A 27252-nucleotide genomic window follows, 5' to 3' on the forward strand; every position below is an offset into this window, starting at 1 on the left:
CTTCCTTTGGTTCTAGATTTCCTTACTACTCTCTTTAATGATGGCGCCAGTAGTTCCACGGTCAAAGTTCAGCTGGCGGCCATATCTCATTACCATGTTGGACACGATTCAGGGTCTCTTATGTCGGCTACGTTATGCAAAACCTTCCTAAAAGGCACCCTTTTGCTCAGACCCCCTGTCAAAGAAACGGTTCCCCCGTGGGATCTTTCCTTGGTACTTCAGGCCTTGACCGCTCCCCCCTTCGAACCTGCGGCCACAGTCAATCTTAAATTCTTGTCCTTTAAGACTGCTTTTCTGGTAGCCATTACTTCGGCTAAGAGAGTTTCAGAGCTTCAGGCCCTGTCCATGAAACCGCCTTATTTGATTTTTCATCCGGACCGGGTGTACCTAAGGATCAATCCCTCCTTTCTTCCTAAAGTAGCTTCGGAAGCTAACATTAATCAGTCCATCAACCTCCCTGTTTTCTTCCCTAAGTATCAAAACAAAGGCGAATACAAGCTGCATTCCTTGGATGTTCACAGGCAGCTTCGTTTTTACCTTCATAGGACAGCTGGTCATAGGCAATCAGACCAGTTGTTCATTTCTTTTGCCAAATTCAATCTGGGTAAACCAATTTCCAAAGTTTCTTTGTCACGCTGGATTTCTCAGTGTATTCTGTTGGCGTACCAAGCCTCTGGGAGGCCCGCACCAGAGGGAGTCCATGCTCATTCGACCCGGTCTGTCTCTACTTCAGCGGCCTTTAAGTCTAGGGTTCCTCTGGATGACATTTGTTCAGCAGCCACTTGGGCTTCATCTCATATCTTTATTACTCATTACAAGCTGGACGTCACTTCTAGAGGTAGAGCATCCTTTGGCTCCGCGGTGCTCCGGAATATCCTTCCATGATGGCCACCCAAGATTCAGGTAGCTGGGGACTCTGTCCCACAGGTTGCTGACAAATGAATTCTCCTACTTCAGAATTAGAAGTTATGTACTTACCATAACGTTCCATCTGAGTAGGTGGATTCATTTGTCTGCTACCATCCCGCCCTCCTATCCCCCTGGCCTTGTCAGTTTCCTGCATAGGGTGTGTTACCCTTTGGTTAGGGTAGCTGGTGCAGGGCAAACTCGATCTGAGATCACGTAGGGAGAGCAGGGCATTATGGGTGAGGGGAGGAGCTAGGAGCTCGGATCCATAGCTGGATAAACCATGCCGGTTCGGATCCGATATCGGATCCATACCCACAGGTTGCAGACAAATGAATCCACCTACTCAGATGGAACGTTATGGTAAGTACATAACTTCTAATTCCCCTAGCGAGGTATCACATGAAGCTGCATCAGTGGCTCTTGGCATCACAATGGTCAGTTCTAACGTACCCCATGTCCCATCCAGTCTTGACAACAAATTGCTGCAAAAAGGATTTATCTTGGTGGATGACGCCAGAAGAGAATCTATGGGGTCACCCCCCAGCCCAAGGCCGTAGTGACCACGGACGCTTCCCAGATAGGGTGAGCGGGGGTCATTTTCTGGGAAAGACCATTCAAGGTACTTGGTCCCTGCAAGAGGCCAGTTTGCACATCAACTTCTTAGAATTGAGGGCAGTGCTTTTAACGTTGCAAGCATTCCAGTTTGTCCTTCCTTTGGGGACAATTGCAATCCAGTCAGACAACATGTCCATAGTCTGGTATATCAACAAACAGGGGGGAAACAAGTCCTACCCTCTATGTCGGGAAGCCCTAAGGATTTGGCAATGGGGCTATCGCTTCCAACCACTTTCCGATAGCAACACATATCCCGGTGAACTCCAACGTGATTGCGGACAAACTTAGCAGATGTATCCACCTGCCTCATGAGTGGTCTCTCAATTCCAGTGTAGCCACGATGATCTTTTGTCGATGGAGTCAGCTGTGCTGCAACCTGTTTGCTTCTCCCATAAACCACAAATGCAGCAGCTATTTTGCCCTAATCCTCCCTCGCTTGGAGTCCCCGAAAGGCACACTTCTTCTCGATTGGCCCCCGGGACTTCTGTATGCCTTTCCCCCAATCCAACTGATTCCCCTAGTTTTTGAGGAAAGCCCAATGGTTGAGAAGCAGAGTAATTCTCATTGCACCTTACTGGCCCCGTCACGTCTGGTTCCCCTTTCTTTGGCCTCATCTGGTTCACCACCCATGGACTCTGGACCCAGCTCTGGGACTACTGTCTCACCTTTAGGTTCTGGTGTATCACAGTCTTCAGAATCTCAGGCTGATGGCTTGGTTTCTCCAATTCCAGTAATTGCCAGGCAGAATAACTTGTCCTTTCCAGAGCAAAAGATACTTCTGGCTTCCCATAAACCATCCACCAGGAAGCTTTATCTAAGCAAATGGAAAAGATTTTCATTTTGGGCGTCTACAAACTACATAGACCCTTTTTCAGCATCAATTGATAAGGTCCTGGAATATTTAGCTACCTTACTTGAAACAGGGGCCTCTACACCTACAATTAAGGTTCATTTTGCTGCCATTTCAAATTTTAATAACGTTTTTTATGACCATTCCTTGACGTCTCATTGTCTATGCAGATTTTTTTTAAAGGCGCTCTCCATTAAAACCCCCATTAAAAGACCCTGTAGCACCATGGGATTTGACCTTAGTCTTACAATGTGTAGTTCAACAGCCCTTTGAGCCAGCAGCTACTTGTGACCTCAAGTTTTTATCTTGGAAGATGCTTTTCCTAGTAGCTATCACATCAGTAGGTGAATTTCAGAGTTACAGGCTTTATGTGTGAGTCATCTCTATATCATTTTCACAGAGAAAGAGTATCACTCAGAACCAATCCCACCTTCCCTCCCAAAGTGGTATCAGAGTCCAACATCAGCCAGTCCATAGACTTACCAGTCTTCTTCCCAAATTTTGCAAACAAAGGAGAGTACTGTTTACATTTGTTGGACTTCCACAGAAAATTACGTTTTTACTTGGGCAGAAAGAAATCTTCTAGAAAATCAGACCAACTATTTCTATCATTTTCAGGACCCAGACTGGGCAAACCTGTATCAAAGGTCACTTTGTCAAAATGGCTTAGAGACTGCATTACCTTTATATACAGTCAAAATAAACCAAACTGTCAACTACAGTTAGAGCTCATTCTACACAATCTGTTTCCAGTTCAGCGGTCTTTCATTCCAGAGCTCCTATGGAAGACATATGTGCAGCTACAACTTGGGCTACTCCACATACCTTTATCACTCATTACAAATTAGACATGGTTTCCAGTGGAAGAGCATTCTTTGGCTCTATGGTGCAGGGCCGCCCAGGATCTAAAGTAGCTGGGGACACTGTCTCATCAGTCAAGAATGAATGAACAACAACAGATAAAGAAGTTGTGATGTTATGTAGTCCTATCTCGCCTACATTCTTACCCGTGGCTCAGACTCGGCTGACGTTTTTAGCACGAAGTCTTTCATTGGCTGGGCTAAGCAGGTATCCCATGGTGCACTGCTCCATATCCCCAGATCTATTTTGCCGCTTGTGTAGCTCGGACGTGGTCTCGCTTGGTTGTGGCTAAGTACCCTTTTTTTTCTTGTCTTGCAGATAAGTTTTGGTCATAAACAAAAAGCTATTTTCAAAACTATTGTCTCTAGTGTTATTTGAGGTTGCGATCGTGTGCTTGTTTTGTGTGGTATCCCTCTGACTGTTCCCTCGGGCTAGGCCCGTTTTTAGTTAGAGGACCTAGTCCTTCTCAGGTTGCTTTCTGTGTGTATACGGTCTAAACCGTTTAAGTTAGAGGTTTGGGCTATTCCCTTTCCTTGTGGTCATCAACCGTTTTTTGATTAGAGGTTTTTGACATTGCTCTCTTGTGTGTGCGTTCGGTCACTGTTTATTTTTTTTTGGTTCCCGCATTCTTGTGGTGTGAGTGTCTGTGAGTTCTTGTCAGACTTGTTTCTGCGTTGTTGGTGTAGTTGTGCAGATGTCCAAATATTCCAAGGAGCACAAACTTTCGGGTTTCAAAAAGTGCTCTAAATGTGGGTACAAAAAGTCCATCACCGTTGGGCATACCATTTGTGTCTATTGCCTGGGAGCCATTCAGCTGCAGGGGTCCTGCAGTTTTTGCCACGCGTTCAGTCCTAGAGTTCTCCAAAAGAGAAAGAATAAGCTGATTTTAAAGGGACTCTTGAAACCCTCTTTTGAAGAGGCTATGGATTCATCTCCCAGTGGTAAGTCAAAATCTGCCAAGTCTAAAAAGAGATCTCTGGCTCCGTCACTTTCATCGGAGCCTCCGGAGAAAGTCTCAAAAATTGCATCAACCTCCTCGGCACCGCAGGAAGTGTCGGTGTTGACGGAACCGGCGTCGGCTCCAATTATATTGGAACCTCTTAGGAGCCAATCTCCCAGTCTCAGACCCGTTTCTCCTGAGAGGAGATTTCAATCTCCCTCCCTGTCCTCCAAATCCTCCAGGACCCTTTCAGATGTGGATGTTGATAGGGTGGTCCAGAGGTTCCTCCAGTTACCGGTTTTGGCAAAATTGTTTTCGGCTCCGGCCCAGTCGGCTCCGGAGCCCGTCCCGACCCCTTCTTCGATCATTTCTCCTCCGAGCACACCTCTGTCTTCGGAGCCGGAGTGTCCTGCACCGTGTGATGTTCCTAGGCCGGTTCGATAGCCCCTTTGGTTCCATTGGTACCGACATCGGCTCCGACCCCATCAGCTCCGTCCTTGGGGTTCGGGACTCGGGATTCTTCGGTCGGGCCCAAGGGGGACATCTTGGGGCTTATTTCGGTTCTGAGACTCTCTCTCTCTCTGTGCCTCATCTCAGGGAACTCCAACCCCCCATCATGGCCTCGGAGACTGGTCGCTCCTCGGACTCGGGGGAGGGCCTGCCTTCGAGGCTATGCGGACCGCGCTGGCCAGATCGTCAGCTACATCAGGCGAGTCGGTCACTCTGTCCCCCACCACTCTGGTGAGAGCCTCTGATCCCCACCTGTCCATGAACAGCAGAGCACCAGGGCCTAGGGATACCCCCATGAGTGGTCCCCAAATTTCTGAGGGCCCCTCAGAGTTCGTGCCTGAGGAGCCCCCCAGAAAGAAAACATGCAAGAGGAAGCACGTAGACTCCCAGGATGAGTCCCTCACCTCTGATACTGACCTCGAGGAATCGGAGGGGTCTCCCAAGTCATCCTCTGATGATGTTTACTTCTCTGACATCCTGGAGATACTGAAACAAAGAGGTGACTGGCCATCCAAAGCCCCTTCCGAGGAGGAGTCAGTATTCCTTAAGGCTTTTGGTGCTCAGCCCTCCGCCTCCTGGGTTTCCCCACCCTTCGACAAGCTCCTTGATCTAATATGTCGAAGGATGTGGGAAAACCCTGATTCTTTGGCGCCCGTGCCCAGGCGTCCCAACAAGTTTCTTTCTGCCCCCCAGGGCAAAGAGTTTCTGTCCAAGGGAGTCCCTGTAGATGCCATGGTGGTGGCGGCAGCCACTCAGAAGGAAGTAGCAGAGTCTTCTTTCTCCGTCCATCCTCCTAACAAGGAGTCTAGGACCATGGACCGGTACAGGAAGCGTACCCTCTCGTCAGCAACCTTTACCTTACAGTCGCTGAATTACCTGTCTCACTTCACTTGAACAAATGATTCTGTTTGCTCCACACTGGCCTCGCCAAGTCTGGTTCCCCTTTCTTCAGCCATACATTGTGGACACTCCTTGGATTCTGGACCCTCAACCAGATTTACTGACACACATGTCGGGACAGTTACACCCCTCCCTGATGACCCTCCGGTTGACAGCCTGGCTACTCCACTTCCATTGTTAGTTAGACTTCATAAATTCTCACCAGAAGTGGCTCATATATTATCGTCCTCTCATAAGCCATCTACTAGGAAGATTTATTCTAGCAAATGGAAGAGGTTTTCTATCTGGGCGCATACCCAAGGCATTGATCCTTACACAGCTCCAATTGCTTCAGTCTTGGAGTTTTTGTCTATGCTTTTCCATCAGGGTTCCGCATCAGCTACCATCAAAGTTCAATTGGCAGCGATCTCTAATTTTCATGTCGCTAATGAGCCTAGTCTCATGGCTCATAGACTATGCAAGGCTTTCCTAAAGGGTACTCTGTTGCTCGTCCCCTGGTTTCCGATCCAATCATGCCCTGGGATCTCAATTTTATCCTACATGCCCTTACCTTACCACCTTTCGAGCCTGCAGCTACCTGTGAATTGAAATTCTTGACCTGGAAAACAGCCTTCTTAACAGCAATCACTTCAGCAAGGCGAGTTTCAGAAATTCAAACCCTCTCCATTAAACCTCCATACTTAATCTTCCATAAGGACAGGGTTTCTCTTAGACCAAACCCTTCGTTCCTTCCTAAAGTGGCTTCCATGTCTAATCTTAATCAATCCATTGAGTTGCCTGTGTTCTTTCCTCAGTTTTCGAACAAGGCAGAATTTTGATTTCATCAGTTGGATGTACACAGACAATTACGCTTCTATCTGCACTGAACAAAAGATATCCGGAAGTCTGATCAACTTTTTGTTTTCCTTTTTGGAAACCAGAATGGGATCCCCGGTCTCCAAGGTCACACTATCCAGATGGATATCTAGTTGTATCTCTTTCGTCTACCACGCAGGAGGGAAAGATTTGCCATTTCCGGTCAAGGCTCACTCTACTCAGGCTGTTTCTACATCTACAGCCTATCAAGCCAGATTGTCAATGGATGATATATGTGCAGCAGCTACTTGGGCTTCTACTCACACATTTGTTTCTCATTACAAATTGGACGTGGTTTCTAGGGGCAGGTCGTCCTTTGGCTCCACAGTTCTCAGGAGTATTTTCCTATGAGCCACCCAGGGTGTAGGTGCTAGGGACGCTGTCCCATGGGTACGAATGTAGGCGAGATAGGACTACATAACATCAAGAAGATATGTACTCACCATAACGTTCGATGTATGTAGTCCATCTCGCCTCACATTCTTACTTACCCTCCCACCTTCCCACTTCCTAGAGGATTTGGATGTTAGGTTGTTCATCTACAGAGTTCCCTTACTTGGCTTATTCTTTTACCTGGATGTTGTGTATGCATGGGGTACGAATGAGTTTTGCAGCAAACTAGATCTGGGGATATGGCGCAGTGCACCATGGAATACCTGCTTAGCCCAGCCAATGAAATACTTCGAGCTAGAATCTCCGAACCCACGGGTAAGAATGTGAGGCGAGATGGACTACATACATCGAACGTTATGGTGCGTACATAACTTCTTGTTCTTACCATAATGTTCCATTTCTGTTGCCAGTCTTCATTCATTCTTGACATCCCACCCTCCTACCCCCATCAAAAAGACTCCTGGAGGTTCAGATCTAGTCCTGGGATGTTATACGGTTATACCTTAGACAGGGCCTCTGTATTTTCTTAACTGCTAGGCAAACTGAATCTGAGGTAATGGGAAGAGAGGCACTGTGGGTATAGCCTTAGCTGTAGAGTTTTGGGCTGGCACGAGCTATGTATAACGGCTGAGTCGGTTCCAAGACGTTGGAGCCAAACCCATCAGTCAAGAATGAATGAAGATTGACAACACAGATGGAATGTTATGGTAAGAACATCTTTTTGTAGCAAGGGATTATTAGTGACATTTTTGCATAGAAACTGAGGACTGGTGAATCAAAGTCTTCATCTTCTAGTTTTCCTTTGCACGCACATGGTTTATACTACCCAAAGATTGCTCAAGGTATTGGCAGTGTTTCTATGCATTGACAGCACTTTCCATCATCATCCTGTCTGAACACTGCATGATGTGGCCTTGTAGTTTAGATTCTTCCAGGTAGAGTAGATGATATAAAAAAAGAGACGGAGCGAGAGAAAGTATGCTCACCTAACCTGTCTGTGGAAGTAGTACTGTTGGGCATGTTTCTTTATAAGTGTATATGTACCCATTTAAGACTATCACTGGACTGTGCATGACACACATGTATGCTTGTATCCCTTTCTTCTGATCTCATCTGTGAGATACTCTGTTAATAGCGCCAGCCTTTGTGAGTCTTTCATGGCTAACTTCCATGCACGTGCTGTGCAGCTTTTCTCATATTCAGCAGTATATTTGCCCTGCTGGGCCAGTATATAAAATACAGCTCTCCCTAGTTTGGCAATATATTTTTGACTATACCTTCCCAGGGGCACTTCCTGAAAGCCTTAGTAATGTCAAGTAATATATACCAAAAACATTTATTATCCTTACTCAAAACATTATATAAGAAAGCGGCTAACAGGTCACTGAAGAGGTCAAACATATTACTAAACTTATTTGATGAACTTATTGAAATACTCAGAAATGTCAGTTAAATGGGACTGTTTGTAATTCTAATTGTGTTGCTTTGGCTGACCAGAATGTCATATTCACAGGGGGAAAGAGATCTTGGAATGGATGAGATGTGCATCAGAAAGACTGGTTTAATTTCTTTACTAGACGTACCACAGCTGAGTTCTGCAGCATCAACAAGTGTCGACACAGCAGCTGCCCGTCAAACAACCAGACAAAAAAGAGAAAAGATAAAAGGCTACAGTGTGCGCCAAGGGGTGGAATTTGAGGTTGATTCTGAGAGCAGTCTTTTGCTAGAGACAGTGTGTATTTCAACTGAGCAGGAAGGATCTGTGTCTGAAGCAGAGGAACCTCTTTGCCCTGACATACGTTGTTCTGTATCAGAGGTATTTATTTTAAATTCATTACTCACTTCTACTCTATCTGTGTCTTGATCTGTAACACAGACTGAACTAAGTAGACACACAATGTATGGAAAAGATGTTTAAAAATTCAAACAGGTGTTTAGTTGATTTAACCAAAGTTTATATGTAGTGTATATCAAGAAAAGCACATATTTCCATGGGAGTTAGTGTTTCTTATTACTTGAATACCTAGGCATACTCCCGCATCCTGCTAATGATTATGTTAGTCAAGTGAGTGTGTGCGTGTGTGTGTGGGTGTGTGTGTGTATATGCATATATGTGTGTGTGTGTGTGTGTGTGTGCATGCATGCATGCGTGTGCGTGTGCGTGTGTGTGTGTGTGTGTGTGTGTGTGTGTGTGTGTGTGTGTGTGTGTGTGTGTGTGTGTGTGTGTGTGTGTGTGTGCAAACGTCTGTCTTTCCTTCTCTGGGTGTACTTGTGTGTATGAGCCGTGATCACATTATTTCACTGAAGTCATTAACTGTTCTTTCAGTCGGTTTATATATGCATGATTGCCAATCACATTTGTGAAAGTAATTGAAAATATAAAATTCCTTTCACATTTATAAAAACAAATGTTACTTTCAAAACTTGAAATGTTTAGCTTTGTTTTTCACAGGGAGCTGTTCCATCCTGCATTCCTTCTGTTGGGATTTCACTCCCACACCTTTTAGCAAGTTTTTAAAAATAAAAAAAAATGTGTAATTACCCTCACAGTACCAGTGGGGACCTATGCCTGTCTGTCTGCACATAAGTGTGTGTGCATGTATGCGTGTGTGTGTGTGTGTGTGTGTGTGTGTGTGTGTGTGTGTGTGTGTGTGTATGTGCAAAAATCTATCTATATATATATATATATATATATATATATATATAGAGAGAGAGAGAGAGAGATGTATATATATATATATATATATATATAGATAGATATGTGTATATGTATGTATATATATATATATATATATATATATATATATATATAAATATATATATATATATATATATATGGGTCTAGGACATTTCACTGAAACTCAAATGACTAAACACAAATCACTGAAAGCATAATTCACTGAAAACTCAATTCTCTGAAACACATTTCACTGAAAGTTATATATGGCTTTTTCTCCACTGTAGTGCGACCCTGGAGTTAGTATATATAGTAAGGGGGTTGTGGGAGGGCGTAACCCTCCCACATATTTTGTATGTAGATGTATGTATGTGGGGTTGGGAGTGTATTCATTTATTCATTCATCAATCTGTTTAAATAGCAGATCCTAGATAAAGTCTGGTACACAGTTGTCACATTCTCATAAGGGCATGGGGCCCAAATGGAGAGATGATAAATATAGCAAGCAAAAGAGTAGTATTGCTGAAATTGAATTCATCCTCAAGTCTTGGTTAGTACCTTCATGAGGTGGACCCTGTTTTGTACAAAATCTTACCAGCAAGACACTGATATATAGACTGTATTTTATGTAGCATATATCATGAATAGAAGTAGGTTACAAAATAAAAAGATAGCTGGGCGCACAAGAACCAGGATAAAAAAAAGTGCCCAGTCTTGGTAGGCGCACTGGTGCCAGGATTGACAGTGTAGAATTCTCAGGGCATGGAAACATTCCTGCAATGGGGTTAGGCTGCCCCCCCGTTGTAGAAAGAATGGATCCCCAAATTAAGGAGAAACCAGTGGAGTGGGAAACATCTGATCAGTTGCCAGATAATTTGGGGCCTTCCATAGGAAACCAATACAGAGTTTCAGTTTGAGTTGCACAGCAAGGGGAAAGAAAATGAAACTGTCGCAACTCTGACTCAGCCATTGTTGTGGGATGATAGACCAGTGAGTTCCCAGTTGAAAGAGCAATGGATGACACAGGATGAAACAGAAGAGAATGTGGTACAGGGAGATTCTGTGGAACTATCTATAGAATGCTCCTTGAAATTGATTACATGAATAAATCTGCAATAGTGGGACTATGTACATATCTGCTGACCTTACAAGACCCAAACTTAGTGAAAGTTTTGAAACATGAGGAGAATAAGTCTAACTTGAACTCCCTGCTTAGTTTAGCAGAAGCATATCGTCAAGCGGGAATGGAAATCAAACCAGACGTAGATAAAAATCAGGCAGCAACTGAAAAAAAAACAACAGACAGAATATAAGATGAAGGATCAGATAAGAAGGCAAGAAATGTGGAAAATGCATAAATATAGTTGCAAGTGTAGAAAACACTTGGAACAACCTCATGTTGATTAGGAAAGGCCTCAGGAATGGTTAAGGAGAGGTGAATTTACACCAGAAGATGAAAGGTTAATATTGGCGGCCGAAGATAGTGGACTACGTACACGTTGGTTTACAAAGTCCATTGAATATGTGGGAGAAACTGACAAATACAGGTTTTATAAAACAGAATTGGAACAGTTGCACATCTTGTTGGTTGGGATATACTGATGGCAGAAGGACTGTATACTGAAAGTTATAATAATGTGGCAAGACTGCTGCACTGGAGATTGTACAGACATTATAATATAATAATTAGCTGAAAAATACTGGAAACATGAACCACAAAGCATCGTAGAAAATGATAAAGTTTGTATCATATGGGCTCATCCATTAACAACAGTTCAAAAAAGAGATGCAAGAAAACCAGATAGAGTAGTCCATGAAAGAAGACAAAACTAGCATTGATTATTGAAATTGCTATACCCGGTGACTACAGAGAGACAAAGTCATAAAATACCAGGATTTGCAGGCAGAAATGTGGGCAATGTGGAAGAAAGACACCCAGGCACTTCCAGTAGTAGTAGGAGCAACGAGTCTTATAAAAAAGAATTTACAATCGTACTTAGATATGTTACCGATACATGTAACTCCATACAAATTACCGAAGGAGTCCATTACTAGGCACATTGCTGGTGCTCCGAAGAGCACTTCTGGCTGACATCAAAGATTGAAACTACTAATTTCATAAACTTTAATCATAGTTTGATTTAGGAATGGGGTCCATTCCTGTCATGGTATTAGAAACCCAAGCGATTTTTGGAGAAATTAAAAGGCATAATGGTAGGACTGTGCAGAAGTGGGCTTAGTCTGTATGATTGACATGCCAAATTGCCGTTATGTCATATGCAAATGATGCATGATTGACTGACATGCAAATCTGCTAGTGACAAGCTCCATTGTCAACATCCTGTCACTTAGTAAACTCCCAATGATCTCTTACCACAAAAAGTTTTTTTTTTAAGAGATAAGATTGGCAAGTTGTCGGTGATCATCATGGATATTGATAAGCACATAGCTGAAACTGCAGTCTTTGCATCTGACCTGGGGTTACCAAGAAAAGGGTCTGAAATTATTGTTTGCCTATCAGTCAAAAAAAAATGATTTCAATAAAACAAATGCATATGCTGAACCTATTTGCTCACTCCTGAAACATAACATGCAGGTTTTATCCCTTTAGTAAAAGGTTGAAAACAATTATCAAAACTTGCTTCAAAATCACTTTAAATGAGAATACACAATATTGTGTCACTATGTTTCCTCCTCGACATTGCAGAGCTGATAAAAGAAGATGTTCTGCAGCACTTCTAAAATGTGCGGCAGTACTTGAATCTGCATGTCTTCTTGCTTATGAACAGTGTCAAATCAAAACATCAGCACTATTTCTGAAACTTATCCTACACTGCAAGGTAGTCTTGCAGCCTTCATCTCAAATAACATTGCATTTTCCCTTACATTGTAATTACATTACTTTCAATCACTTAAAAATGAGTGGTAGTCATTAAAATGCAACAACCAAGAAGGATTTCCAAGACTCCATGATAAAAGTGTTGGTTCCAAAGCAGTGAAACAAGGAATGTGACACTAAGTTTTTAGCCTCGAACTTGTCACGAAGAAGTCAGCAGGTTAATTATGCCTTAAAACTGTTGACAGGAATAATATCCCAGTCGAAACACAAAAAGCAAATGCTGATACAGTTTTGTAACAGAAGATAATTCAAAGCACAGTTGGTGCTCAAAAACTTTTCTCTAACTTTCCTGTCACCTGCTCGATGGATTTGGACCACAATATTTCAGGCATACTTGTATCCTAGTCGTGCCTGATTCCCTTTGTTCCCTTTTAACAGTATTACTAAAGTCTTTATAGTAGGAATAATTGCAGGCACGTACTTTTGTCACAACTGTATCCTTTTCATGTTATAGAAATTGTTTAACTCACCTAAAGTTAGCCTATACCGACATGCTGAATACCTGATGAATATTCATAAGGCCAGTGAGGACATTCCATGAATATTCATTAGATATTCATACACAAGGTGTTGGGTGGTGGACAGGATTTAGGCGGGCCTTGCTGCTGTGCATCCATGAGGGGTACTATGATACAATTATGCCCTCATAAGTTTATTAACATTCTTAGCCCATCATTTACAAGTTATCTACATCTCTGGTTCATCATAAGAGTTACAGAAACCTACCATATCTACACCAATTGCTAAAAACTAAGGTAAAAATTTGCATATGCCCATGTGCCAAACACAGATCTCCTTAATTCCAAAGCATCTTAGCCCATCTAAAACAGTATACCAAACTCAAATCTACCCTTCATTAAAAAAAAAAGAAATGTGAGATAAAATATAAAAAAGTAAGACACAAACTGGGTTTTCCATTCTCTTCATTATAAAAAAAACAAAAAACTGAGAATAACTTTTTTTTCCCATTTATTCTTGTTAACTGGAATAGAGCACTAATCCTTATGCATCTTTTCCAGACTCATCCAGGGAGCAATGACTGGCTAAGTGACTTGCTCAGAGTTATACAGCACACAAATACAAGTGAAAGAAATCAAAACTGTACAGGAAGCAACTCGCTAACAGTTTGGAGCTTTAACCCACCACGCCAGCTGCCAGACAACTTCACACACTGCACACAAAAAAACATACTTGCACCTCTTCCTCACCTCCAGAAAAACACTACCCATATCAAACAGCTACTTTAAATAAAATTTATGGATTTCATAATAAAAAAAAGAATAAAATATTACTGCCGCCAAAAAGAATCTGTCAGTATTACAAACATTAAGTCAGAGCTATGCGTTTATAACCCTCTTCCAAAATATAACCCTATCGCATAATCCTCTCCAAGACAAGTGCTATACATCAGTGAGCACAACTTTTGCAGGGGTCTCCCCTATTTAAATTTCTGAACTTAAAATCATTCCTCTTTTTAGCCAGCCTTCTCACATTCAGAACCTCAACACTCCATCTTCAGTCTCTTCCCTTGTAGCACTATTTCCTTACTTTTTCAATGCTCAAGCTTCACTGAGTAAACCCAGCTCTTCAATAATGTACGCAAGATTTTGGGAATCCCCCTCTTCGAATCTAAAAACATTGCAGACATACCCTCAGTACTACTCAGAATTGAAAAAAATACTCTAAATGAAAAAAAAATGTTTATGTTTTCAGTATAGTTCAGTTTCTTAATTGATAAAGCTATTCTGTAACATTGTCTTATCTTACTAGCTCAGAGAAAACCTCATTGCAGCTCCTTCTCAGATCTTCTGCTCATCACCCTTCCTCCATTCGTCTTCTCTAATCTCCCTTGCTTCTACCCCTGCCTCCATTGCCCTTCTGTAAACACACCATTCCCTCTCCTCCTTTCATAGGTTCATAGATTAGTACTAAGCTAACTGCCCTTGCGAGCCATTTTAAGCCTAGCCAGTTATCCCTTGTGAGGCTCAAACCCTGCACCTCGTGTTTGTAAGGCAACCACCTTAACCATTAGGCCACCCTCCCAACCTACTCACTTCTGTCTATTCCCTCCCCTCTCCTTCTCTAAACACACCATTCTCCCCCCTTCCTCCTTTCACTCCTGTCAAGCGCCTCCGCTCTCCTTCTCTAAACACACCATTCCCTCTCCTCCTTTCACTCCTGTCTAGCCCCTCCCCTCTCCTTCTCCAAACATACCATTCTCCCCCTTCCTCCTTTCACTCCTGTCTAGCCCCTCCCCTCTCCTCTAAACACACCATTCCCCCTCCTCCCTTCACTCCTGTCTATTCCCTCTCCTTTCCTTTTTTTCAGCTCCTTTATTACTTACTGTACTTATTGTACTTGCTATATCTATGTTATTGCCAAACTCCTTTCATGCTGTTTACGTATTGCAAATTTCAGAAAAAAGCTACTGCTTTGTGTTTTGCTAAGAATGCCTCTGTTAAAAGGTGGCTGTAGTATCTTAACATCTGTTGCGTGTAAATCTATTAAAAATGTACATCTGGGCTGACCTGAAAATGGCCCATTTTGATCAGAGCTCTGCCTTGATTAACCAATTTAAATAAATAAATACATAAATAAATAAGAAAAAATGGTTGTCAGTGCCAAACCAGAAAAAAAAAATCTTAAATTCTTGACATCTTCCAGTTTTTACAGTTGATTAAAATGAAATGCATTTGCAGTATAAAGCTAATACTTAATTCAAAAAAGTTTGCAGCATGCTGTTCAAAAAAGTTTACACATGCTGTATATGTCTTATGCTTTTACTATTGATTTATTCTGTGCAATAGTAGAATTTAAATTTATGAAAATTGCATATTTGTTGTAATCTGTGATTGTATATTTTGTTAAATATCCCATTTGTTTTCCAAAATGCCCTTTCACATAAACCTGTTATTTCAGGACTTTCTTTAGTAGTGAAAAGGTGTACTCTTCATTGATGGGTACACTCCTGATGGAGGGGGCTAGTTGTTGGTGAGCTAAGTTCTAAAAGCTGGTACACAGGATAGGACGCATTTCCAAAATTTCTGGGGATTCTCTTGGTCTTTAGTATTGTAGTTTGAAGTCCATTTCTTAAGGTTGCTGAGGTGACTGAAGAGAACAGACTTCTGCTTTTTCTCCATTTTAAGTTAATATGAATGATATATGTAGTCTTAGGGTTATTTACAAATTCAGCATAAAATAATTAGTTTATAATTAATTTCCTTATTTTGCTGAAGTATTATCTATGTTTATTTTAGATGTTCATTATCTAATAACATTGATAGCTGTGCATGTTTATATTCTCTTAATTCATAACTCACCTACTGAAAAATGTTCATGGTCATATCCCGTGACTCTGCTACATAAGGTCTAAGAAGGCTGATCACTGATAGTAATTTCTAGGGGTCTATATTAGAACATCGAAGTTTCAGGACTTCGAATGTTCTAATTTTGACCCCTAGTAACCGAAAACTGATAACATCGAAAATTCAGAACAGCAAATTTTTTCCTAGGGAAAACATTTGTTGTTCCAAAACACATACACACAACACAAACACACCAAACAAACAGCAATCCACACACATACACCTAAAATCTTACATCTAACCCTACACTAAATTGTACATACACCACTATCTACCCACTTACCTTAACCCAAACCCTAACACTAAGGTCCATCACTATCGCACACACACCTCACCTGCACCCTAACCCTAACTCACCTACCCTGCCCTAACCCTCACGTCCACACATCCGCACACTTACGTGACCCGCGCCCTAACCCTAACCCTAACTCACCTAACCCACCCTAACCCTCACGTCCACACAATTTCACACTTAACCTGAACCCAACCCATAACTTTCCACCACAGCGCTGAAAATAGCGAAGCCACAGGGAACGGACAACTGAATTCATTCCCTAGGAAAGAATTTGGTTTTCTGTAACTTCGCTATTTTCAGCTTTCGCTGAATAGGGGTTGATATTAGAACATTCGAAGTTCTGAAACTTTGATGTTCTAATATAGACCCATTTCTAGGAATGCTGATCAGATATAGTAATTTTCAGTGAAAATACTGGCTGTGCACGTCTTCCTATAATACTGTAAACATTTTCTTATTTTGCATATTTCACCTAGTTGTTGTTCTTTCGTTATGTGTTCCAGCCTTCTTTCTTCTTATGCTTGATAAAATGTTAAAATGCAACAATTTATTTTAGAACTTCTGTTCTTGACTTCACAGTTCAGGTCATTATATGGCTTGCTTATTGGTGGCAGGAATATGTTCTGACAATATGCACATTAACCCGTAAGACATAACTGCTATAAAAATATGCACTGGAACATGGGCCACTATAATATATTACTTAAGTAAAGTCAACATCAGAAAGATTGGGTCATGAAAGTCTTACTGTATTTCAGAAATATCCAAGAGGTAGGGGTATGTGTGCATATGTGGTCACACATATGTGCAGACACATACAATGGATATAAAAAGTTTACACACCTCTCTTAAAATGCCAGGTTTTTGTGATATAAAAAGATGAGACCACAATAAATCATTTCAAAACTTTTCCCACCTTTAATGTGACCTATAACCTGTACAATTCAATTGAAAAACAAAAAAACTGTTAGGGGAAAAGATATAAAAATAAAAAAACGTAGAATAAGCTGATTGCATCAATGTGCACACCCTTAAACTAATACTTTGTTGAAGCATATTTTGACTTAATTACAGCATTCAGTCTTCTTGACTAGGAGTCTATCAGCATGGCACATCTTGACTTGGGAATATTTGCCCACTCTTCCTTGCAAAAACACTCCAAATCTGTCAGATTGCGAGGGCATCTCTTGTGCACAGCCCTCTTCAGGTCACCCCACAGATTTTAATTGGATTTAGGTCTGGGCTCTGGCTGGGCCATTCCAAAACTTTAATTTTCTTCTGGTGAAGCCATTCTTTTGTTGATTTGTATGTATGCTTGGGGTCATTGTCATGTTGACACCATGCTTCACCATGGGGACGGTGTTCTTTTGATGATGTGAAGTGTTGTTTTTGTGCCAAACGTACCTTTTGGAATTGTGGCCAGAGAGTTCAGCCTTGGTCTCATTAGACCATAACACATTTTTTCATATTCTTTTGGAAGACTTGATGTATTGTTTTGCAAATTTTAGCGGGGCCTGGATGTTTTTCTGTGTAAGAAAAGGCTTCCGTATTGCAACCCTACCCCCATAGTCCAGACATATGGAGAATATAAAAGATTGTTGTCATGTAGTACACAGCCAGTACTTTCTAGAAATTCCTGTAGCTTCTTCAGTGTAGCTGTAGGTTTCCTGGCATCCTCCCTGACTAGTTTTCGTCTTATCTTTTCATTAATTTTGGAGGGACGTCCAGTTCTTTGCAACATCACTGTTGTCCCATATTTTCTCCACTTTTTGATGACTGTGTTCCACGATATATCCAATGCTGTGAAAATTTTTGTATCCTTCTCCTGACTGATACCTTTCAACAATAAGATCCCTTTGATGCTTTGTAAGCTCTCTGCGAACTATGGCTTTTGCTGTAGCAGGCAACTGAGTAAATGTCAGGAAAATTCTACTAGCACAGCTTTGGTGTTAATCAGAGTCTCTTTAATTGATGGCAGGTGTGTACCCAAGAAGACTGAATGCTGTAATTAAATCAAAAGGTGCTTCAACAAAGTATTAGTTTAAGGGTGTGCAACCAGCTTATTGTACGCTTTTTTATTTTTTTATATATTTTTTTCCCCAAACAGATTTGATTGTTTTTCTCTTGACTTGTATAGGTTATAGGTTACATTAAAGGTGGGAAAAGTTTTGAAATTATTTATTGGGGTCTCATTTTTTATGTCACAAAAACCTGGCATTTTAACAGGGGTATGTAAACTTTGTATATCCACTGTATGTGTATAACTACATAGTCTTGTCAAATGTCCCAGCCTTCCATAAGAATAAATATTTACTATTGAAAATGATTAGTTACACCTGAGCTGAACTGCAGTAGTAGTGGTTAAACATATATGATCAATGAAACAGAAATAGAAGAGGCAGCTGGCAAGTTAAGATTAAAGTAGCAGTCCATGTTTTGTTCCATTTGAAGGCTTGGGCAAAAGCTCAAGGCAACTAAACATTTTTAATAATAATTAAGTTTTTTAACATCATTGTGGAATATTATTTTTTTTAAGTCTGATAATAACAGCTTCTTGTGGAATATACTAAAATATCAGAGATTGTCTTATTAAGTTAGTCAACAATATTAGTGATCTTTAGTCAAAAAAAGCCCTTATCAAAACTGCTGTTTTTTTTTGTTTTTTTTTTTGCAACGAGGAGATGCAGTTAGACCACTGAAAACACACATAAAGGATATGTAAAATACAGCTACCTAGTGTAATTCCAAGTGCCAAATGACCAGAAAAAAAAAATTTAAATTCAGAAGAGTAAATCTAAAACATCTCTCTTCTCCTTTAAATTTCATTTTTGCCGGGGGGGGGCATCCCTCCGAACTTATATATACCAGCTCAGAGATTGCCATACCTCAGTGGAAAGGAAATATTCGGACTTGGTATATGTAAGTTCATTTTTTTGATGATTCAGTCTGTGTTTCATTAAGCTGCGGTGGTGCAGCAGTAGCGTTGTCACCTCACAGCAGCAGGTTCTCCCGTTCGATTCTCGGCTGGAGTGCCTTCTGTGTGGAGTCTGCATGTCCTCCCCGCGGTCGAGTGGCGTTCGAAAGACATGCGTGAATGGGTGTGCCTTCGTTGAAGGTTGGGTGTCAGGCTGGCACCTCAGCACCATAAAAATCTACTGCCAGTCATTAGCGGACCGGAGTTCCGCTGTGGCGACCCTAACCGGGAAAAGACGAAAGAAGAAGAAGAAAAAGTCTCTGTGTTTCAGGACTCATAGCAGGTCCCAACATTTCAAATGGTTACCTTGAAATATTGTGGTTCAACCACTTGTGTTAAGTGAGTTATATGTTTTTACTGATTTAACATGAGATGTGGTGTCTTTAATCTCTCACTACATGCAAGGTGAGACTGGCAGCACTAAGCAGCCCAATTTATTGAGATCTGGTGTGCGCATCTTGACGAGTTAGCTGCATAATAACTGAAAGGGATCTTTGACTTTCTTAAGTTAAATCTAGTTCAAACTCAGATTTATAGAAGAATGCAGTTTGTCTCTTACTATAAGTTAAAGAGCTGCTGATAGCTAAAAAGAATCTTTCAAGAATATAATAATTTGACAGAATTTGGTCCGCATGCTATATTCTGCCCAGTAAATCTGTATAAATGAGGGTTTTTCCATTAGAATTTGCATTTATGTGGCTGTGCGTCCTACTACCTATCCCATGTCATAATCCTCTGTTATAGCATTACAGTCATTTTGCCATGGCAGTAATGGTGATGCATCAGTTTCTGTGTTATCACTGTAGGCGTGGGTAAGGGAAATGCAGGTGAACCTGTCAGAAGTAGTTTGTTTTAATGCACATTGCTTCATAATAAATAATAAAATGGGTATAAAGTTACACAGAAAAAACACATAGGCAAAAAAATCAAAAAGAAAGAAAGACCTAGATAGGACAGAATCTCTACTGTGTAATATGTTAAACCTCCTATGAGGAGATCTGTAGGAAATATGTAGATGACTTCTTAAGGGCATACAGGTGTTTCAGTTCTATGGCAGTTGAATATCCATTGACCTTTTACTTTTTATAAGTCTTTATATATTCATCAAGGCCAACAAAGCTAAACTACACTAGATTTTGGCTTAGTGGGCTAATGCACTATGCTGTAGCTGACAAGGTCCTGGGTTCAATACTTGGCAGGGTTAGACAGTTTTGTTGGGAGGGTGGCCTAATGGTTAAGATGTTTGCCTTACAAACACAAGGTACAAGGTTTGAATCCCACAGAGGATAATTGGCTAGGCTTAAAATGGCTCGCAAGGGCAGTTAGCCTAGTACTAATCTATGAACTTATAAATCTATGAACCTATAGACATGACAGGTATCACCGTTTTTATGGACACAGTAGTGTAGTGTAACTGGATAGTTTGGCTGTTGTCTAAAAACACCCAGCTTATAAAAAGCCAGAAATGCATAGAATTAGGGAAGACTGCTGAAGTTTCCAAAACATCAAGTAAAAAGATGATCTTATATACATATTCATAACATTTTTGGAATATTTTCAGTATCACCTTAGAATCTCTAGTTGTTCTTGTCTTTTGGTCACTGAGTTTTACTACCACTCTTTCTACTTTTGCTTGCCTTAGTCATTGCTTTACTAGTGTCTGCATTTTGGGATTATTGTTAAAAAATAGCTGCTTAACAGCACTTTTTTCGAGAGCTCGTGTATATTATCAACATGCTCACTTATCCTTGCCTTAGCACTGTCCAGTTGTTCCTCCTCATGTTCTAAAATTTTTCCTTTTATATTCTGGAGTGATTTACTGTTGCCAACCCTTGTAAATATTTCTGTTTCCCTTCTTCCATATTGCATTTTCTCTGATTTCTTTACATTTTTGAAATCCATTTTCAACTTTCACAAGTACTAGCTTACCCCATCAGGGACAGTTTCTCTCTGCCCTAGCAGCTCTCAAATTATAACTGTTACACTGTCCTTAAATCCTTTTCTTTTCTGTAAGAATGTAAGAAAGTGCCAGTGTCTTTCTTTTACTGTAATCCAAGGAAAAAAGGCACTGGAAACACACAGAGAGTTTATTTAAAAGTTGCAAGTTAAAATTTCAACCAAAAAGTCAAAACTTTTAGCCACTCCAGCTAGATCTACTCTCCAATGCTGAAACTTGATCTAGTCTGGAGTATCGAAGTTAATGAATATAGAACAGTCTTTAATGAAACTTTGGGCAGGTTAATTGCTTTTGAAAAGTGTCTCATAGAGGGCAAAAAGAAAAAGCTTCAGAGAGACTTGACTGATTTTGAAAGGGGAAATGTTTTTGTTTGGCTGAAAGAAAAGACCATCACCAATCAGCATGTTCATCAGCAACTTGAGGTCCCACCTGTCTTAGAAAGAGGTCTTCCAGGATCGTCAGCGTCACAAACAGTCGAAGTACAGCATCCAACTGCTGTGTCACAGATGGAAACAACATAGATTTCAGCAACGCCAACACCAGTGATAAGCATAGATAACTGGACATGTGGAGAGAAGGCAGTGAGGGTTGATGTGATGCAGATGCATGTCCTGGATCCTGTGGATTTTCCATTCTTAATGAATCAACCTCTTCCAGTGGCGAAACCGAGGACACGGATGCAGAGCCTGACAGAGAAACAAACCAACAAGACTCCAATCAAACATCCGTTTACCAGGAGCCAAACCAACAAGTAAATTTGGTATTTAATTTATCTAACTATATATGTAGTGATGCTGAATTGTCTGTATTAAACAAGGGCTTGACTTTTGTGCCCTCAGCACTATCTGATGTCTCCAAAACACTTACTGAAATTAAGTATTTCATTCTTAACTTGAGTTTGAAGACATGCTTTGCTAGCACTGATAACTATGTAGCAAATGATTTAAAACGAAGTAGTGTTTTTTGCCTCAAAGTAATGGAGCACTAAAAAAATTTGAGAAAGCCATAGAATGTGACGTGTATGCTTTATATGAAAAAAAAAACAAAATGGATAAATGTTGTAATTTGACTAAAGAAGAAAGTGATGCTTTATGTTCTTTGGCAGATAATCCAGAATTGGGGATAAAAAGTGCAGATAAGGGTGAAGGTATAGCTGTTATGAATAGGGAATTTTATTTTGGAAAGATGCTCTTGATGTTACAAGGTGAAGAATATCAAGTATTTACAAGGAATGAAAGCAATTGTTTCTTCTCAGGTTAAATAAGACCTTGTGTAACATGCATGATATTGGTGTACTAAATGATGATGTATTTAATTATTTGTTTGTTGAGAATCCTAAATTACCAATCATTTATGGTATACCAAAGTTACATAAGAGCGTCAGTGACCCACCAGTGAGACCCATAGTCTCTTCTAGGGGGTGGGTCACCAAGCCATTGTCTAAATACCTGGAAAAACAATTAAGACCTGTTTTGGATAAGGTAACTACTATTTTAAAGGATACTAATACCTTCCTGAAACAATTTTATGAATTGTCATCCCGTCAGCTTTTTAATGAGTCTTATTTAGTTACAATGGATGTTGACTTACTTTTTACTTGCATACCCCATAACTATGGTGTCAGTAGTGTGAAACTGTTTTTACAAAGTTTTTTATGACTATAGTTCAGATAAAATTAAATTGATATGTGAACTATTGATGTTAGTTTTGTCTCATAATGCTTTTATTTTTGACACCAAGTTGTATCATCAAGTTAAGGGTGTAGCGATGGGCACAGCAGTTGCTAACACATATGCTAACATTGTGATGTACGTGTGGGAAGAGAGATGTATATTATCTACATCTAATCCCTTTAGAAAGAATATTACATTTTACGAGCGATTTGTGGATGACCTTTTTGCAGTATGGGAGGGTAATGAGGAAGTTTTTTATGACTTTTCAGTGTACACAGGTAGTAGTACTCCATTTTTGAAATTTAAACATGAAATTTCCTGTCATCATATTACATTTCTTGATGTTTTATTATGCAAGAGTGAAAATGGGGAAATGCAAACAGAAATGTATAAGAAAGAGTTAAAGATAATAACTATTTGCATCGTAGTAGCATACACCCCCTTTTATGTTTAGTAATATTATTAGAAATCAAATGCAACAGGTGGCAAGATTGAATACAGCTGAGGAAAAATTAGATCACAAGTTAGAGTGCATGGGCATGGACTTTATTGGTAGAGGGTATGTGAAAAAAGAAGTACATAAAACATGTAAGGAGGTTAAACAACAACGACTAAGAAATGAGGTTCAGCCCTATTTTAGTAATATGTATGAGTCACGTATGAGCACACGACCTATAATAAATAGGACAAGATGTATCCTAACATTTAATAGGAATACTGAGGCAGTTAAAAATATAATTAGAAATCACTGGCCAATTCTGCAAGATGTACAGGGGTTAAAAGAGATAATTGTGAATTCTCCCATGTTTGGATATAAGCGTAATTGTACATTGAAGCAAACATTATGTTATTAGGAGCAACCAAAGAGTTTTTTTAGTGGAACGAGAAGTAAGCATGGTACATTTAGATGCAATAATTGCGTTTATTGTAAGTATATATATATATATATATATATATATATATATATATATATATATATATATATATATATGTAGAAAAATCAATAAGACATCTAGTAACAGGGAAGGATTTTATTTTACATGCATATGGAAAATGCAATGCAAGCAACTTAATTTATTTAGCTAAGTGTTGAATCGTGCGATAGTTTTTATGTAGGCATGACAAATAGAAAGTTTAAGGAACATATAGCTGGTCACCTTAGTGAAATTAAGCGTAAGCTGACCACTGATGCACTTAGCAAACATATTTTAGAAAAAGGTGAACAACATTGTTTTAAGTTCATGATTTTAAAAGTAATTTATAAACCTTTGAGGGGAGGTGACATGAAAATGAGGAAATGAAATGAGTATTACGTATGAGAGTCCATATAACACCCAGCTTGAATGAGTGACTTTAAAACCTTATTTGAAAGTGTTACATCAGAAGGTATAAGATCATGTCCTGTGACTGTAATTAAATATTTAAGCTGAGAGTTGTTGTGTCATTTGGCTTTTCCCGGTTAGGGGTCGCCACAGCGGAACTCCGGTCCGCTAATGATTGGCTGTAGATTTTTACGTGCCGAGTTGCCGGCCCTGACGCACAACCTTCAGTGAAGGTATGCCCATTCATGCATGTCTCCACACAGAAGACACTCTAGCTGAGAATCGAACAGGACAATGTCTTACTGTGAGGCGACAACGCTACCGCAGCACCACCACCACAGTAAATATTTAAGCTGAGAGTGTTTCACCATCAAGGCTTCCTCAGGTGAACATGAATAAACAAAAAACACTCTCAGCTAAATATTTAAGCTGAGAGTGTTTTTTGTTTATTCATGTTTGCCTGAGGAAACCTTGATGGTGAAAGTTTTGGTTTGTTGGTTGAAGTTTTTACTTGCGACTTTTAAATAAACTCTGTCTTTCCAGTGCCGCTTTTCCTTGGATTTTTTGTTTGCCGTGTACTGAGGGCTGGTTAACAACCAACTTGCTGATTTTTTTGGATGTCATTCTTTTACTTTATTACATTCATCCATATCCTAATCCTCACAGGTGTATGGCGAAATACAGTTATTGAATGAGTCGCAATACTTTCCAGTCAACATGCTCCTGTGATAGATTCTCTCCAACCTGGCCTAGTTGTGTATCTTGGGGAATAACACATACATTTCTGTTTGAGCTTCCGCTGCCGAAACAGAATCCTCCATATGAAATACTTTCATATATTTCTTTAAAAATCTGCCCTTTGTAGTTGTTACCACCCTCCTAGATCCCCCAATATGCTCTCGCTATTATAAATCTAATTCCATTAGCCACCTATAATTAAAATACCCTTTTGAATGCTTATTATTTCACCCAAAATCTTCCTTAGCTCTAACATCTTTGTCTTAGGGGAATAGAAACATATGCCAAAGCAAGCCTTCATCCTTACTAGTAACTCCTGACTGCCACAAGTCTGCCGTTACTTTTCCCCCCCCTTTTCTGACACTGTTAGCGCCCCTCTATCTGCCAGTGTAAGTATTCTCCTCTTCTTTTGTCCATGATATTCAGCTGAGGATCTTTTCCTGAAATCCTTGTATCATCAAGTTCACAATTTGTGCACAAATGTATATTCTGTGGCATTGCTTTTCACTGCCTGTACCGCTTAATGTAGGTCATTGTCCTTCACCTTTTATCTGTTCTAACAAAGCCATTTGGGTACAGTACCACTGGTCATGGATTACATTGGGTGCACTGTAGTTTTGAATTTGGCCGAGTGTGGGGTATGTCGAGTGGAGAAGTGGTTGAATTCTTTTTATTGAATTCAGGTAAGGAGAAGTGGGTTGAAATGGCAAAAATTTCAATATAAATGAAAGTTTCAGCTTTGGGTTTTGTGAGTGTGTGTGTGTGCGTGTGCGTGTGTGTGTGTGTGTGTGTGTGTGTGTGTGTGTGTGTGTGCACGCGCTCATGTTTGTACCTGTTTAGGGTTACAGTAAGGGCAGGGGAGAAGATCAGTTTAGTTTTTTGCTTGTTTGTGTGTGTTATGTGTCTGTGTGTTTTGTGGAATTGCTGGAGAAATGGTGTTCACAAACCTTTTGTTTAGTGGAACTGCTGGAGAAATGGTGTTCACAAACCTTTTGTTTAGTGGAACTGCTGGAGAAATGGTGTTCACAAACCTATTGTGCAGGGTTAAGGTTAGCACACATGAGTAAGGTAGTCAGGACTGCCGACTCTTACTCATATGAGGTAACCATAACTTGAACTCTACATGTTAGGTCAGTAAACACCTTTTCCCCTAATAGTACCACTATACAGACAAAGTGTATCTAGAAGTTAGTGGCCCTTTTTTGCAGTTGTTTTATTACCAATTAAAAAGGATGCTATTTGTTTACTGTTGCAGTCTTTTTTTTTTCTGGGATTTGTCATTTTCAGTAGTTTGGATAGTAAGTGGGCTTGCAGCGATATCTTGTGGATGTTCAAGGGATAATAGTGGCATTTGTCTGTCTTTTACTAGGCTGATGTGCATCTGGTATTTGGTATTGAACTGGTTAATGTCTTGTCCCCGGACTTGATGGACTGTTACACAGAGCCCCCCACCCCATCATCTACCACTTGTACGCATAAAAAACATAGAAAGAAGTAAAGAAATATGCCTCAGCCTATGGATTGTGACTCTGCAGTAGCTTTAAGCAGACAATCAGGCCACTTGCCTTCTTTTGCCTCCTGTTCCTCTGGTGTGGTGATAGTACCACAACTTTGCATGATACGAGGGTCAGACATGTCCTCCGGGAGTATGCCAGTGCCTGGTTCAGGTACAGGAGGACCAAACACTTCAGGTGCAGGGGAAGTCAGGAGTGCAAAATCTGTTGCCAGTGTTGATACACTTCCCCCTGGGGATTCTCCCACTTGTGTAATGCATACAAAAAAAGAAATGCAGAAGACTCACCAAATCGCAGGGCAGCAGTCTCTGAATGGGTTTTCACCTGAGTTGGTGTCAATGGCTAGATCCATTGTTCAGGTAGTTGATTACAGGTTGCAAACCTTGGTTATGAGTAACGCTGGTGCTCACACCCTCGTTCATCCACTCAAGAATCCTTGTTTTGAAATGGATTGACATTTCAGAAGTGTCAGAGTATTATCAGTTAACTTCCTCTGAGGATGAACAGCTGCAGGTATTTCTTTTTCCCAAATGCTGGCTAGCTTTATGGATGTATTCAAGTTTAGAGTAATCTTCAGCTGCTTTCTAGGTCAGCAGACTATATCATCTTTTGGAGGATGATACCCTAAACATGGCGACCTTTTCTCCTTTGATCCCAGCATTGCAGGATGTTTTTAAGAAAGCTTGCATGAGTCCCTGCCTAAAAAGTGTTTAAGAAATTCAGGGTTTGCTTGACCATGCTTGGTCTCCAAGCCCCCTTGTCTATGGATCCTGTTGCTGTGTCACCACCAATATCTTCCAGCAAAATGGCTATGTCTTCATCAAACCCTGTTCCTTCAGATAAGCTTGTCAGGTGGCTAGAATTTCAGGGAAAGAAGGTGGTGCATTTCAGCAGGGTAGCCTTTTGGCTGTTTAATTACCAGTGTTTTATCTGGACGTTTGTGTTGAGGTGTACATATAGTTTAGGAAAGTTTGCAGTATTGTTACCTGCTGTGCAAACACTACA

At 40.5% G+C, this 27252-nt stretch overlaps 1 protein-coding gene across 1 annotated transcript in view; it reads left to right on the forward strand.

Annotated features, from left to right (window-relative positions):
• LOC122814477 (inactive serine/threonine-protein kinase TEX14-like) overlaps positions 1-27252 on the forward strand; it is a 555764-nt gene that overhangs the window by 343806 nt on the left and 184706 nt on the right. Inside the window, exon 15 of the mRNA XM_044087056.1 lies at positions 8347-8649. Within this exon, the coding sequence (XP_043942991.1) occupies positions 8347-8649 (303 nt within the window). The remainder of the gene's footprint in view (positions 1-8346; positions 8650-27252) is intronic.

The sequence above is a fragment of the Protopterus annectens genome, chromosome 10.part0 (assembly GCF_019279795.1).
Source record: "Protopterus annectens isolate FY-2018-M chromosome 10.part0, PAN1.0, whole genome shotgun sequence".
NCBI lineage: Eukaryota > Metazoa > Chordata > Ceratodontiformes > Protopteridae > Protopterus > Protopterus annectens.